The 13,490-nt window shown below is 36.1% G+C and overlaps 2 protein-coding genes and 1 non-coding gene across 4 annotated transcripts; 1 reads left to right on the top strand and 2 right to left on the bottom strand.

The window, feature by feature from the left end:
- Positions 1-101: 101 nt before the first annotated feature.
- On the bottom strand, positions 102-173 carry TRNAG-UCC. The gene has a single exon. It is a non-coding gene; the product is annotated as a tRNA-Gly (tRNA).
- Positions 174-607: 434 nt separating this feature from the next.
- Positions 608-2,938, bottom strand: LOC112163975 (probable xyloglucan galactosyltransferase GT11). Its single transcript, XM_024300229.2, has one exon. It carries the CDS (start codon positions 2,526-2,528, stop codon positions 762-764), a length of 1,767 nt encoding a protein of 588 aa, XP_024155997.1. The 5' UTR covers positions 2,529-2,938; the 3' UTR covers positions 608-761.
- Positions 2,939-7,591: 4,653 nt separating this feature from the next.
- On the top strand, positions 7,592-11,749 carry LOC112202077 (RHOMBOID-like protein 1). Of its 2 annotated transcripts, XM_024342986.2 has the most exons (6): positions 7,594-8,366; positions 9,278-9,444; positions 10,079-10,242; positions 10,328-10,587; positions 10,941-11,067; positions 11,501-11,749. In XM_024342986.2, the coding sequence occupies exons 1-6, from the start codon at positions 8,047-8,049 to the stop codon at positions 11,621-11,623; spliced, it is 1,161 nt and encodes a 386-aa protein (XP_024198754.1). In that variant the 5' UTR covers positions 7,594-8,046; the 3' UTR covers positions 11,624-11,749. The 2 variants fall into 2 exon arrangements, with proteins under 2 accessions (XP_024198755.1, XP_024198754.1); XM_024342987.2 differs by lacking the exons at positions 10,941-11,067; positions 11,501-11,749 and having other exon boundaries at positions 7,592-8,366; positions 10,374-10,584.
- The last annotated feature ends 1,741 nt before the right edge of the window (positions 11,750-13,490 follow it).

Below are 13,490 nucleotides of genomic sequence, written 5' to 3'. Positions count from 1 at the left end.
ATTAGGCAGAGGAATACTTTTCTAGATCAAGATTCGACGTCGTTTTCCAGGAAATGGAAACAAAAACAAAACAAATAGGAAAGAGACGAAATAAAAAAGAATGCGTCTGCCGGGAGTCGAACCCGGGTCTATTGCTTGGAAGGCAATTATCCTAACCGTTGGACTACAGACGCTTGCTTGGTGAAATTCTCCTTTCATTTGAATTATGAGTGAAAATTTCGGTGAGCAAAAATTGGTCCATTTAGAAATATCTCTTTCAAACATTGATTTCTAGGCTTGCTAGCATGGGGCAAAAACTTCTTCGAAAGGTGTTTGGTTTAATCATTTTTGTTCTCAAGTATTGTTTTATCTTGTGATTGTAGTTCTAGGATGTGGTACATTTTGTTCTTTTTCGCAGCTTGCAGTTAAGGTTTTTAATAATGAGACCAATAAGTAGTAAGTAATTCGTCTTTGAAGTTTAAAGAGTATGAATGAGATCCGTCTTTGTGATCAAAAGAACAAAAAAAGAATAAGAACCTAAATCTAGTTTATCTGTTGTATGTTCCAATGTCCAAAGCATCAATATTTTGTACAAGAGAGAAGGAAAAAAACATGTCTCTATAAAAGAAGGAAAAGAAGAAGAAAAAAGGAAAATGTGTATGTTTGCATAAGAATCAACTAGCTAGGTAAAGCTCAGACCAAAAAAAAAAAAAACTAGCTAGGTAAAGCTCACTTCTCTACAACTACAAAAAATGCTTTAAAACTTTTCATATCTCTATTGTCTAGCCTTTTAAATCCTGGCCTTCAAAGAAAGGATCCCATTCATGTTCTCCCACTATCCCAAACAAATTGTACTTCCAACTCACCTTTTCTGCAAAATCAAAACTAGTATTCTTCCCTTCCCTCATGTCCTTTCCAATTGTGTCAACTCTTTCAAGAACCCCCTTAACAGAAATATCAAATGCATCATCGTGAGTCTTCAATTTGTTACTTGGGTCAGCATACACAACTCTCGGTATCAATCTTATAACCTCTTCCCTCATTTTCATGATTTCCTGGCTTGAAATTCCACTCAAGACCCTCTCAATGCTGACCGTCTTGTTTTTTACGTCAAACTGTGAGATAAGCACAGAGTATTTGGTGTGCTCCTTTGGTAAGTGCCACACATATTGGACATAGGCCGAACCAGGATGAAAGAAAACCGGTATGCACCCAGCTAGAATAGAATCAAAGATTGATCTTCTGGTCAAAGAATCACCAGGAGGCTGCAAGCAGAACACAGAACCTTGAAACATTTTCATCACGAAAACCGGCTTGTGACACTTGTCTGGCCCTGTAGAGCATTCTAGCAACTTGCATTTTCTTCTTGCAGCTTTACACTGGTCGATGATGTCGTTTCGGATTGAGTCCTGAAGATTAGGCCTCGGGCCGCCTGCAAATGAGAACAAGATCCTCCTTCGCTGTCTTCTCATTCGGTTCTGCCAGTGAAACACTTCAGTGTCCATTGAAGGGTGGAAGTATGTTGGATATGGTATTGCAAAGTCATTACTATTCCAAGGGCTCGATTCAATTGTCAAAATGGTCATATTCTTCGACTCAGGCAAAAGCATAAGCTTGTTCCCCCAATTTGAATCCTCATCGGTAAATCTCCGAAAATCCCAAGTGATTCTTCCTGCCACCATAAAATGATCTCTACCCCACATTCTCTTCCATTCTGGTTTTTCTCTCAGCCACTTCACAAGTTCAAGTGAGCCAGAATCTCTCATTCTAAAGCTGGAACCCCAAAGGTACCGCGACACGTCTAGGCCAGCATAGTAAGGTACAAATATTGCTGAAGCTTGAGAGGAGTCATTTGTCAAACAGTTGTACTGCTTCAATCTATTGTGGAATATGACCTCTAACAAGAACTGATTTGTAGCAAACCAACCAGTTTTGGAGTAGACTCTCTCATTATTTGGAAAATGAGGGCCAAGACCCAAGTTTGATGACAACTCACACATATTAGTCCAATTGCTAAGTGAACCACAATGCTGGATCAAATCCTGATTAAACTTGCTAGGGATTTCATGGACATAGATGTACTTACCTAGGCACAGATCAGATTCAGATTCAGATTTGAAATCTGATTTGATATCAGCATGAATCTCTTCCTCCTTGATGGGTATTTTGGTAACCCCTTTCACATCAAATTGAGTTTCTTTATTCCCTCTAGAATTATCATGTGCTTCTCGATCTGTTTCTTTCGTCAAATTTCCATGCTCTTCAGAATCATTAACATCTTTAGTTCTCACAGCCCCACTTTCGTCCTTGAAAACAACTTTCCTTTCAACATTGGGTTTTTTATCTAGCAAAGGATCAACAGAATTTGAAGCAACAGTAGCGACATTGTTGTCGAAGATGTTGTGATTGAAAAAGGTGATCATGACACCCTTGCTGACCATAAACTGGGAATAGTATGCACCAATCAATAAAAACCATAAAAGAGAACCGGCTAAAACGACGAACCATGATTGGCGGCATATTCCGGTTGTCACTAAAGGCCTTCCCATCTTGTCACGAAAGGCCCGTAATCTGAATCTTCTTCGATTCGTCGTTGTTCCGTTGTGTCTATCTTGGATCAATAAGGATCACCCTCAATACAACATTATGTGACAGAGAGATGAAGCAATTGGAATCCATGCAAGGAAAATGGAAAAGAAAAGGACCAATACGAATCCGAATCGTTGTTTGGAGCACAAGAAATTAAGATTTGTTAATGTTTGTTTGTGGTAGAATAATGGATGTATTGGATTGTAGAAATGTTAGAGGCAAGGAAATGCATGGGATTTGAAAAGGTCTGTGCATGGATTAATTTCTGGGAAACTGGATTGGGAGAGAGAAAGGGAAAGAATGAGAGATGAATGATGAAGCAAATTAGATTCAGAAGTCAAGAGTGTATCAGAATTTGGGAAACTAATCAGTTTCAGTAGTTTTTATTTGTAAGTCTCAAATTAATGTTTTTTTTATTTTTATTAGATAGACAACTCAAATGCAAAATTAATTTTTCGTGAGCCGAACTCACAACCTTCCACTTATAAAGGGAAGACTATGCCACAAGACTAAATAATACATGCCGAATTTATTTTTATATTTTTTTTGTTTTTATTTTTTTGAAATAATGCTGAATTAATCTATGTTTACAATTCATAAACTAAATATTGCGACTTTTTAGTTGTATATCTCTACCTTACAAAACTGGAGTATGCAGTACATGGCTTCTCCCATGCTTAGAATGCAGTTCGTATACAAAAAGGGTGGCGGAGGCCGGAGGATAGAAAAAAAGAATGAAAAATGTGGGTTACGCTTGCAGATTTGCAGTTGATACAAAAAAGATTTTTTTCCTACCGATGAAAACGGAAAAAGAAATCGGAGAATTGAAGAAAGAAGTGCAGAGCACGATAATCCCAGTTTTTGAACAAATCCCAAACCCCTTTAGAGTCGGTCTCTCACTCTTTGGCTCTTTGCTTATTGCCTGGTCCTATGCTAAAACAAAAAATAAAAAAATAAAAAAAGTCATGGAATATGGCTTAATTAACATAACTTATATGTAGCAGAAGATGTTGGGTGGTGAAATTAATAAAGCAACTTATTTTAAAAGTTATACTATTAAATTGCTGCTTGTAAAAGTTAGTAAAAAAAATTGTCATAAGCTAAAAACTACAACTACTTAGAGCATCTCCAACAGTAAAAGTTATTTTTTAGCTAAATCATCTAAAAGTTAAATTTAGGTAGTAAATTTCTAGCTTTTCCTCCAACAGTGTTAGCTAAACTAAAAAAATTGAACGTGGAGTGTTTAGCTTTTTGTTATTTTCTCTTTCATCCCTAGCTAAATTTAGCTAGAGATTTTAGCAAAAGCCAAATTTCACTTTCATATAGCTATTCTGCTGGAGTGCTAAACTATCTCAAATTAGCCAAATTTTTAACTTTTTGTTGAAATAGCTAGTCTGTTGGAGATGCCCTTATGATTTAAGCTAAGCTAATATCTCAAACTGGGCCGGCCTTAGTTGGATACCTAGTTTGTTTTTAACGGTCAATTGAATTTTTAGATAATATAGTAATATATTCAAGATTGGGAGTTCGGTTCAAACATGATCAAAGGTATGTTTGTTGATGTATTTGGCAGTACATGAACTTTTGAATTTTCTTGCTGAGATCTCTCTCTCTCTCTCTCTCTCTCTCTCTCTCTCTCTCCCCCTCCCTCCCTCCCTGTTTGTTGAAATTTTTCCGTCACTATTTGCTTAGTTTTGCCTATTTCTATGCAGATTATAAGGAAAGAAAGAAGGAAAACCATTAGAAATGAAAAGGAGAGAAGAATGGTTAAAATTTAACTTTTTCGTTGATTCTTTTATGAATTTCACGGATCGATGATTTTTATTTTTTTATTCTAAAGGACCGATGAGCATTTCAACCTTACATACTCCTAGGAATCCACATGTAATTGGGGAGGATTCAGTGCACCAATGTGCACTTACATTGACATAAATGGATAGTTAGATTATATTAAATATACTATTAGGTTATTAATAAAAATATTAATTATAAATATCAAAGATTGAGATCATCTTATAAGTGTTGGGTCGTTTGCACCGTCGGTACATAAAATAATTTTCACATTTTAATTACATGATCAAATGATACAAGTCTTTGATAAAAATCTATATCTTTGGTTTCTTTTTTTTTCTTCTAAACCATCTCCGATTAATTTTAGTTTAGTATTTAGTTCTTAGTACGTTCCTAGAGATCATGATGTACATAAACAAAACGCAAGTCGTTGCTTTAGTCAAGGAATGATTTGACAATTTCACCCCAAAAATAGGGATTTAAACTGCATGCATGAGAATCGGCAGATCGAGTAAGTCGTTGTCTGCGAATAACATGCTTAAACTATTAGAAACTGAAGCTTAGGCTGTATAGAGAAATTGAGACGGCCAACGTCAATATAAATCCTAGTGCTATACACTTCTCCGTACGTACCATATATATAGAGTTAAGGAATCTGGGTTTAACCTAAATTAAATATAAAAGTCCTTTATGTTAATTTTCTATCTTAAGCCTGCAGGGATTTAAAGGACTACATATATATATATATATATATATATATATATATATATATCTGCGAAGGACTATTTCTTCATCTGCAGGGAAAAAATTGGAATTGGAGAGGATGAATGAACTGATGGCGGACTCTCCAATTGCTTTGTCTATTGCTTTATTTGTTCCTAAACTATGATTAGGTATACAGGATAGAGACCCATTTGACAACTTTTGACAAGTGTCGAATACTTGCAAAGTTATATTAATTGGCCAGCGAGCTAGCTCATGGAATTTTGCCAAGTAATTGCGTGATGCTAAGGTTTTGGACAATTAGGATCCATGCAACTTTATTATAATCATCACTTTGATGAATTCCATATGTTTGGTTATATATATATATATATATATATATATAAATGTTAATCCAATTAATCAAGAAGTCAGAAGCTATATCATAGTAAACTCGTATTTTAATAAGTAATGATATTTGAATTAAACATTATCTGATTACGTACTGTACATTATTAGAAATAGAGATTATTTGAGTAATTACAGTTCTCATGAAATTGCGACTTTATTTTGAAAATAATTCAATCAGTTGCTGTTCATTCAATAATGAAACAAAGAAAAATGTTTAATAGGTGCCTTCTGGGATTCCTCATTCGTGAAGTTATGAATCATCTTGAAGGAGAGAGCGTCACGTCATTTCAATGAAGTGATCGATTACTTTGGCAAAATATATGGTTGGCCATTGGCATCAAGGCCGACGGTATTCAACCACATATAAACTACTTCATATCATCACGTTCTTTGCCATCAAATAAAGAAAGATCGATGTACTAAAGTTCCTATCTTCCATCATGTCACGTTCCACGTCTCCTTAATAATTTGAAAATTATTTGAAGTGAACATCTCTAAAAAATTAGTTATCTTAACATAAAGTTAAAAACTTAATTAATTTTAAGTTTTTAACATAATTTACCACTCCAATAGAATTAATGAATTTTTTTTTATCTATAATATTATTAAGAAAAGAGTTAAAGAGGTTTTGTTAGCCAAAGTAGGTGTGAAAAGACAATAAAATTCTTAAACCTTATATTAATTTTAAATAATTTTTAATAATTGAGTGGTAATATGGTAAATAACAAAATAAAAAATTCTGTAAAAAATAAAATAAATAATTTTCAGATAGTTAACTACCTATGTCTGCAATAACCACTCACAATTTAGATAACTTCCCACTTTTTTTTTTTCCAAATAAATTTTTTTTTTTCAATATAATAATTATAAAAATTTTAGGCATAGAACTAGTCATAGAATTAATAAAAGTTAAATTAAATTTTGCTTAATTTTCTAGCTATATATTTAGCTTGTATTTTCATATTAGAAAATAAAAATACATATGGTGAAAATGCATACAGTAATCGATTTCTCAAAATATGGAAAGTAAAAATTACAATTTATTTTCAACTTTTACTCGAAAAAATTGAAAACAACAATTTGACATTTTCACTTATTCTTTCTCCCCGTTAGAAAATGGGAAGAATATTTTTTTCGCACTAAACTATCAAACACATTTTCAAATTTAAAAATACAATCTCGTTTTCTCATTTTTGTTTTATAATTTTTTTTAAAAAAAATAATTTTTAAAAACGTTACTAAACAGGCCCTAAGACTCCCATAATTCTTTTTTCCAGTGTCAACATTTTTTTTTTAATTTAACTTACAAATAGCTAACATTGTTATAGCAAAAATCAAAATTGGCAAACTCTATTTAACTTTTAGACAATTTGACTAAGAAAGATAACTTTTATTGTTGGAGATACTCACAACTTTGCAACCACCATGTACCAACATTGTCATAAAATAGATAACTGACACAATAATTAATCCAACATAATTCATCTTAGGGTGTAAAAACTAGAAGTTATACCAAGAGGCTTTACAAAGAAATGAAAGAGAAAAAAATTCAGAATTCAAAGTATAAAGTTCTTTTCTCGCAAAATTCAGTTATGGGTTTTTATCAATAAGTCTACATTTTCACAATTTGATGATTAGTTGAATTGTATTCAACAAATATACATCAAATACCACACTATTTTGGTATTCAATAGTGTTGTAAGCAACCACCTCACTATAGTCTATAGCATCCAATAACCAATTACCGTGTGCTGTGAAAACCGTAAACACATTTGATAGCCACATGACCGAAACTTACGAGCAATAGTCGGCGAAAAATGATCCAAGGAATCATGAAGTCTAAATAGTAACCTCTCACATCTATAAGTAGTGTCAAAAGTGAAATTGCTCGGCTACGTAGCTTTCGCTTAAACATGAACAAAACTCGAGAATCGTCTTGTAATACATAAAGGGAACTTATTATGTAATATCAAAAACAAATATACTGTGTAATAATTGACCGCCAATTCCGTGACAAATATTTCCGTACATAAACACCAAAATGGAAACAGTAAATTTGGTAGCTTATGAAATGACAATTGGCATAACTACAATGCTGGCGGTGTATAGGAAGAACCTTCCTTCCAGTTACTGCAAATCAAAACGCCACCATAACAAACTCTCTCTATACACACACACGTCTCTGTGTTATCGCAAATCCCACCACTCTGCAATTTTTTTCACCAAACCAATTTCCACTCGTAAACATCCAAATCCAGGAAAATCTTAAATCCAAAGCTAATCGTTTGTTGTGAAAAAAAAGGGGGAAAGGCAGTTGTGACTTGTGAGACTAGACCAACTCCTCCCACCACCCATAAAGCCATCATTTTTATTCACATTCATTCAAGAAATCAAGAAACTTTATACTCACACACCCCCCAAAACGCCAAGAAATCCAAATCCCATTTCTCTCTGAATCCCACATTGATCCCCTGATATGGTTTCACAGCCCAAATGGGTTTTCCGGGTCTGAATCAAGATCACTGATTTCATACCAGAACGTGAAAAAAAAAAAACAAGACAAGACGGATTGCAATGGCGAGACGGCAATCTTCGCCGGAGATAGAGATAAAGGTGGTCACTCCGCAGCGGGGTGACAACGTGGTCCACCCGGAGGGCCCACCTCCGGCACAGTCGCCGGCGCTGTCGAGGACCTTCAGCGACTACAGGCCGTTCAAGAGGTGGAAATCGTGGCTGGTGCCGTGGTTTGTTGTGATCAACATTGTGGTGTTTGTGATCACCATGTTCGTGAATAACTGCCCCAAGAACTCTGATAGATGCATTGCTCGGTTTCTGGGTCGCTTTTCGTTTCAGCCCTTCAAAGAAAACCCACTTCTGGGGCCATCTTCATCCACGTAAAGTTTCACTCTTTTTTCTTTTTCAAGTTTCTCTGTCTTATTATATTGATATTTGCAGTTTTTTTTTTTTAGAATGATTTGTTATTCGCAGTTTGAAATGGAAATGTGTGTTCTGGGATTTAATTGGGTTTGTGTGTTGCTTCTGGAAGAGTTATTAGAATTCGTAATTGGGTTGTTTTAGTTGTTGATGAGACTAGTGCATAGAGCTTTTGTGATGAGGAGGGTTGGGTGGGTTTCATGGGAAATATGAGTGGAATCAATTTATAGCAACAGTCATTAACTGTGTGAAAATTTTGGAGATTTTGTTATTAGGATTCATGGTCTACCTGCCTTGATTTGTTTGCTGAGTCAATCAAAATGGTCCTTGTGATATGTTAAGAGTCAAATTTCCAGCATTAATTTATAATTTGACAAAGTGGTTTCAATTTTTTTCTTTTTAGTTGACCTTTCCTTGCTCTGTGAGGCCATAAACAGGATAATTATGGATAAAATGAAACTGTTGAATCTTAATGTCTCTGGTAAGAACTAAGAAGGGGCATGCCTTCATCAAGGATTTGTGAGTGAAATGTGATAAGCTGTTTAATGTCCTCGTTGTAATATGCCTCATCCCAAGCTAAAATTAGCACTTCAATGGGAATTTGTCTTCTGTTTGACAATAAGAGCTATAGAAATGGCACATATAGGTCAGCAGCTCCTACTTATTTCTTAATTTCTTTTGTAAGAAGTTGAAACTAAGAAGGGGCTGGCACTTGTCGAGAGTTTATGAGTGATCAACCAGAAGCTGTCTAATGTCCTCATTGTAATGTGCCTCATTGCAAGTCTAAAATGGCTAAACTTAGCAGATCTTAGTTGTAATGAGAAGAGAGGGATATATATCTGACTTCTTCGTATGTGCTTTCATTCTTCAGATTAGACAAGATGGGTGCTCTAGAAGTGCAGAAAATGATCCATGGACGCCACCAGGCATGGCGGTTGCTCTCCTGTATGTGGCTACATGCTGGAGTTTTCCATGTACTGGCCAATATGCTGAGTCTTGTATTTATTGGAATTCGGCTTGAGCAAGAATTTGGGTTTGGTATGCATCTGTTTTTCCATCTTGACATGTGGTGTAATGCATTTGTAGTCAAATTACAAATTTGTAGTGAAACACAAAGCAGAAGACAGAAATTATCAAGCAAAACTACAAACAATTTTTGATGTCTTGGCTTGAGAATAATCTGCAGCTCTAGATTTGTAGGGCATGAAGTTTTTGAATTGCAATCCTAGAGCAGTGGTCATATGGCACGGGTTGCATAATAACCTGAATAACTATGTTGATAGGTTTCCATAAAATAAAAGGAAGCTTTATTCAGCGGGGTGTGTGAAAGAAATGAAGTGATACACCTAAGATGTGGTTCAGGAGAAACCTTGTTATGGTTGTGGCTTTTCACGCTATTGAAAGTTTAGTTTAGACACAGTATTCTACTGAACGAAAGTGCCTGAAACAAACACTGGCTTGTTATTTATCTTTTTCCCTTACTTGTAAGGGAACACAGGAAAGCTGTAGACAAATTGCCTCAATACTTTGAAATGTTCCATGATGCAGTTTATATGAAGCAAACATGTTAAGTAATAGAAAATGACACTTATCCATAACATGTAGAACTGTTTATGTCATCACTCATCACTTGGTTTGAAAACCTAATTGTTTCTGATTTATTCTTCTACAGTCCGAATTGGGTTGGTTTATGTCATCTCTGGTTTTGGCGGGAGTTTGCTCTCAGCACTTTTTATCAAAAATGGTATTTCTGTTGGCGCTTCTGGTGCACTTTTTGGTTTACTAGGAAGCATGCTTTCAGAGCTTATATCAAACTGGACAATATATGCAAACAAGGTAAATAAAATTACTGATAAGTTAAATGTTGGACCTCTTCTATATGCACTACCCTTATCTTACTATGTCAGATTTTTATGTGCAGTTAGCGGCATTGCTTACTCTCATTTTCATCATTGTAATAAATTTAGCAGTGGGAATTCTTCCACATGTGGACAACTTTGCTCATATTGGAGGATTTGTTTCTGGATTTCTCCTTGGATTTGTGTTTCTGATCCGCCCCCAGTATAAATGGGTTAATCAAATGAATGCTCGGCCTGGAAGTATTACAACTCCAGTTAGATCTAAACACAAGACCTATCAGTATGTATTGTGGGTTATCTCTCTGATACTACTGATTGCTGGGTAAGCATCTGAATCCCTGGTTATTAATTGTTTGACTTCCTATACCATAACTGCTTTCATGACAATTTTACAGCATATGTAATGAGTGCATAATTATAATCAAATCAGAGAACTTGGTTTTATATGCAGATTACGGATATAATAATGTTTGTCTTGACTGTCACTAATGGATAACCTTGATACCTGCCTGATTCTTTATGTCTAATACTAATTGGTCACTATGATGATAGTACCAACTAATAGTAGGTTTTTTAGTATCTTTCTTTATTGGAAATGGAAATTCATTCTCATCTTAGGTGCCTAACATCAGTAGATGTGAGAATTTTCTGACAGTAGTCTTCTGATTTTGACAGGTATACTCTTGCCCTGATTTATCTCCTAAGAGGAGTCAATCTGAATGACTACTGTTCCTGGTGTCATTATTTGAGCTGTGTCCCAACCTCCAAATGGAAGTGCCAGCCACGCCAAATTGAGTGTTTGGTAATTGCTGCTGCACTTTTCTTCCAATATATAACTTTCACCATAATATTTGACAAATAGAAATACTCGCTTATTAAAGTGAAGTGCCAACAGAACGATAAATTGAAGAGACAATTATCACACCAGATGAAGTCTGCTTTAGTTCTATCAAAACTTTAAGCTAATGTTTTCGAAATTTAAGAAATGGATTCAAAAAGTTCTCACTGCTTGTGTCTGTTGTACTATAGTCATGAGATATTAAAGGTCCATCTAGCCATTCTGAGCTCCTGAACTCACCTGTTGTTATGCTCCATCATCCATATGGTTTTGAAGCTTCTAGCCTTAAGTTTGTTTCCCGAATTTAGTTTCTGAGTATTTATGTACTCTAGGTTACGTAAATTGATTTTGTACTGATACATGGTTCAATATATGCATGTATTCACCAATCTTGCAGACAAACCAGCTTGGAAATCAACTGAACTTGACTTGCTCAAGCAACGGGAGAATGGGCACATATTCGTTGGCAGATAACAGCCCTTCCCAGATTCAGCAGCTATGTACGGAGCTTTGCAGTTGACATACATATACATACAGATGCAAGAAATGATAGAAAATGTGGTTCAATCTTATACCTGTAGAGAATAATCTTGTGTATTCACCAAGCAATGGTTTTCATTGGTAATATATTCTTTCCATTCTTTTACTCCCTCCTCTTTAAAGTCTCAAATTCTCAATTACCCAGAGGGCCAGGTCCTCCTACTGAAATATGCAGCCCATTTAGCAATGGAATTATTGTGGACGGTGTTGGTTGTTGTAGCATGTGGATCTTTTGCTTCCGGATGGCCCAATGTCGTAGTTAGTTACATAATTCTAGGGCCATGTCCAAATCCCATAACCTAATTATAATTTTTAAAGAAAACTTAGCATAGTCATTTTTGCAGAACAGTAGACGGGTCCTAGTATTATGCAGCCAATTTACCACCAAATTATAAGTTAACACGAGTTCACTTTGAAATTTCTAATGAAAGGCATGTTTTCCATTCCTCACTTTTATATTCTCAATTGTGGTTCTAAAAGAACAAAAAAAAAAAACATCTAATTCTTGTCATTAACCTAATATGGGAGCAGCCTGAATCGTGAATACGGAATTATGATAGAGCAATACTGATGTCAATGTTGCTAAGCGAAGTTGTAGAGTGTTGCATCTTAGATGGCAAGAATTCTTACATTTTATTTATTTATTTTTATTTTTATGGGAGGCGTTTTTTTTAGGGGAAAGGAAGATATATTTCTGTGATCGAAAAGATCATACGACCGTGCAAGGTCATTCGAGGAGATCCGTAGATCACCCATTACATTCACTGCTCCACTGACCGTAGTCAGGCACGCTTTCCAAAGGAAGATGCAAAAACTAAAATCCTAAAAAAGGAAAATGCGAAACACTAAAATCCAAAAGGAAAATGTAAAAAACAACTAACGACTAAATTTATTCATACACAACCCTAATTCTCCGCATCTGCCTTGACTGGCTTGGGGCCTAAGACCTCTTGGTGTACCCTTCCACCAGACCCTGTAGTGAATAGCTTCAAAATAGGATTGTGTTGAGTCCAACCTCAAACAGGCTCGCTAAGGCCCAACAACAAAATCAGCCCAAGCCAGGGAGAGGAGGGAAAGTGGGCTTGATCCAATAGGCCCAACCCACTCCCACTACCCTCATCCCTACACCCAGACCAGTTCGCGCCAAAACCCTAGCAAGACCGCTAGAGCTGTTGCCACCCCTGGTTCAGTCTGGTGGCCTCCCCAGATCCGGATCCACGGCAACTATCCCGTCCGCCCAAAGCTGGCCTCTAGCGACGCTACAACCGCCTGATGCACTCACGATCCAATCGTCTCCTTTGGGTACCCAAAACAGCCGGCGTTGAAACCCACTGCTCAATCAGCAGAGGATCGGAGATCTTCACTACCTTGCAACTCGAAGCCCAAATCCACAACCAGCGCCGCAAAGCCAGACCCTATTCACCTTGCCTTCAAAACCGACACCGGAAGAACCCCTACCGCTGTACATGCCGGACGCACACCAGACGAGATCGACGCCGGAAGACGTCCTCTAGCAAGCAGTGAACGAAACCGCCACCGCCGCACTGCTGCACGAAACCCTAGGTTTCGGTATGCAGAGCTCCGAGTTTTCGGGAGCTCTCTTTTGAAATAAAAAGTTTAGTATTTTTATTGGAGGCTTTTAATAACATATTCGTTGGCAAAATATGTCCAATTTTATTTTATTTTTCTATAGAAGGTTTTGGCTAGTGAATTACCCCATCGCCAAAGGTGTGTCCATTTTTATTTTTATCAATGGCTTTGACGACGAATCATTCAATGGGAAATGTGTATTCACTTACCGTTAATCACCTTCCAAAGCCCATTACCTAATTATAATTTTCAAAGAA

Source organism: Rosa chinensis, chromosome 5, assembly GCF_002994745.2.
Source record: "Rosa chinensis cultivar Old Blush chromosome 5, RchiOBHm-V2, whole genome shotgun sequence".
Classification (NCBI taxonomy): Eukaryota; Viridiplantae; Streptophyta; class Magnoliopsida; order Rosales; family Rosaceae; genus Rosa; species Rosa chinensis.
The sequence above is the reverse complement of the archived record's forward strand: the minus strand, read 5'-3'. Positions and strand labels throughout refer to the sequence as shown.

Bases quoted from the DNA above. Each gene is read 5' to 3' on its own strand.
- LOC112163975 (XM_024300229.2), bottom strand. From the start codon at position 2,528: ATGGGAAGGCCTTTAGTGACAACCGGAATATGCCGCCAATCATGGTTC.
- LOC112202077 (XM_024342986.2), top strand. From the start codon at position 8,047: ATGGCGAGACGGCAATCTTCGCCGGAGATAGAGATAAAGGTGGTCACT. The intron at 9,445-10,078 runs GTATGCATCTGT...ATTCTTCTACAG, and splicing joins TGAGCAAGAATTTGGGTTTG to TCCGAATTGGGTTGGTTTAT. The intron at 10,243-10,327 runs GTAAATAAAATT...TTTTATGTGCAG, and splicing joins GGACAATATATGCAAACAAG to TTAGCGGCATTGCTTACTCT.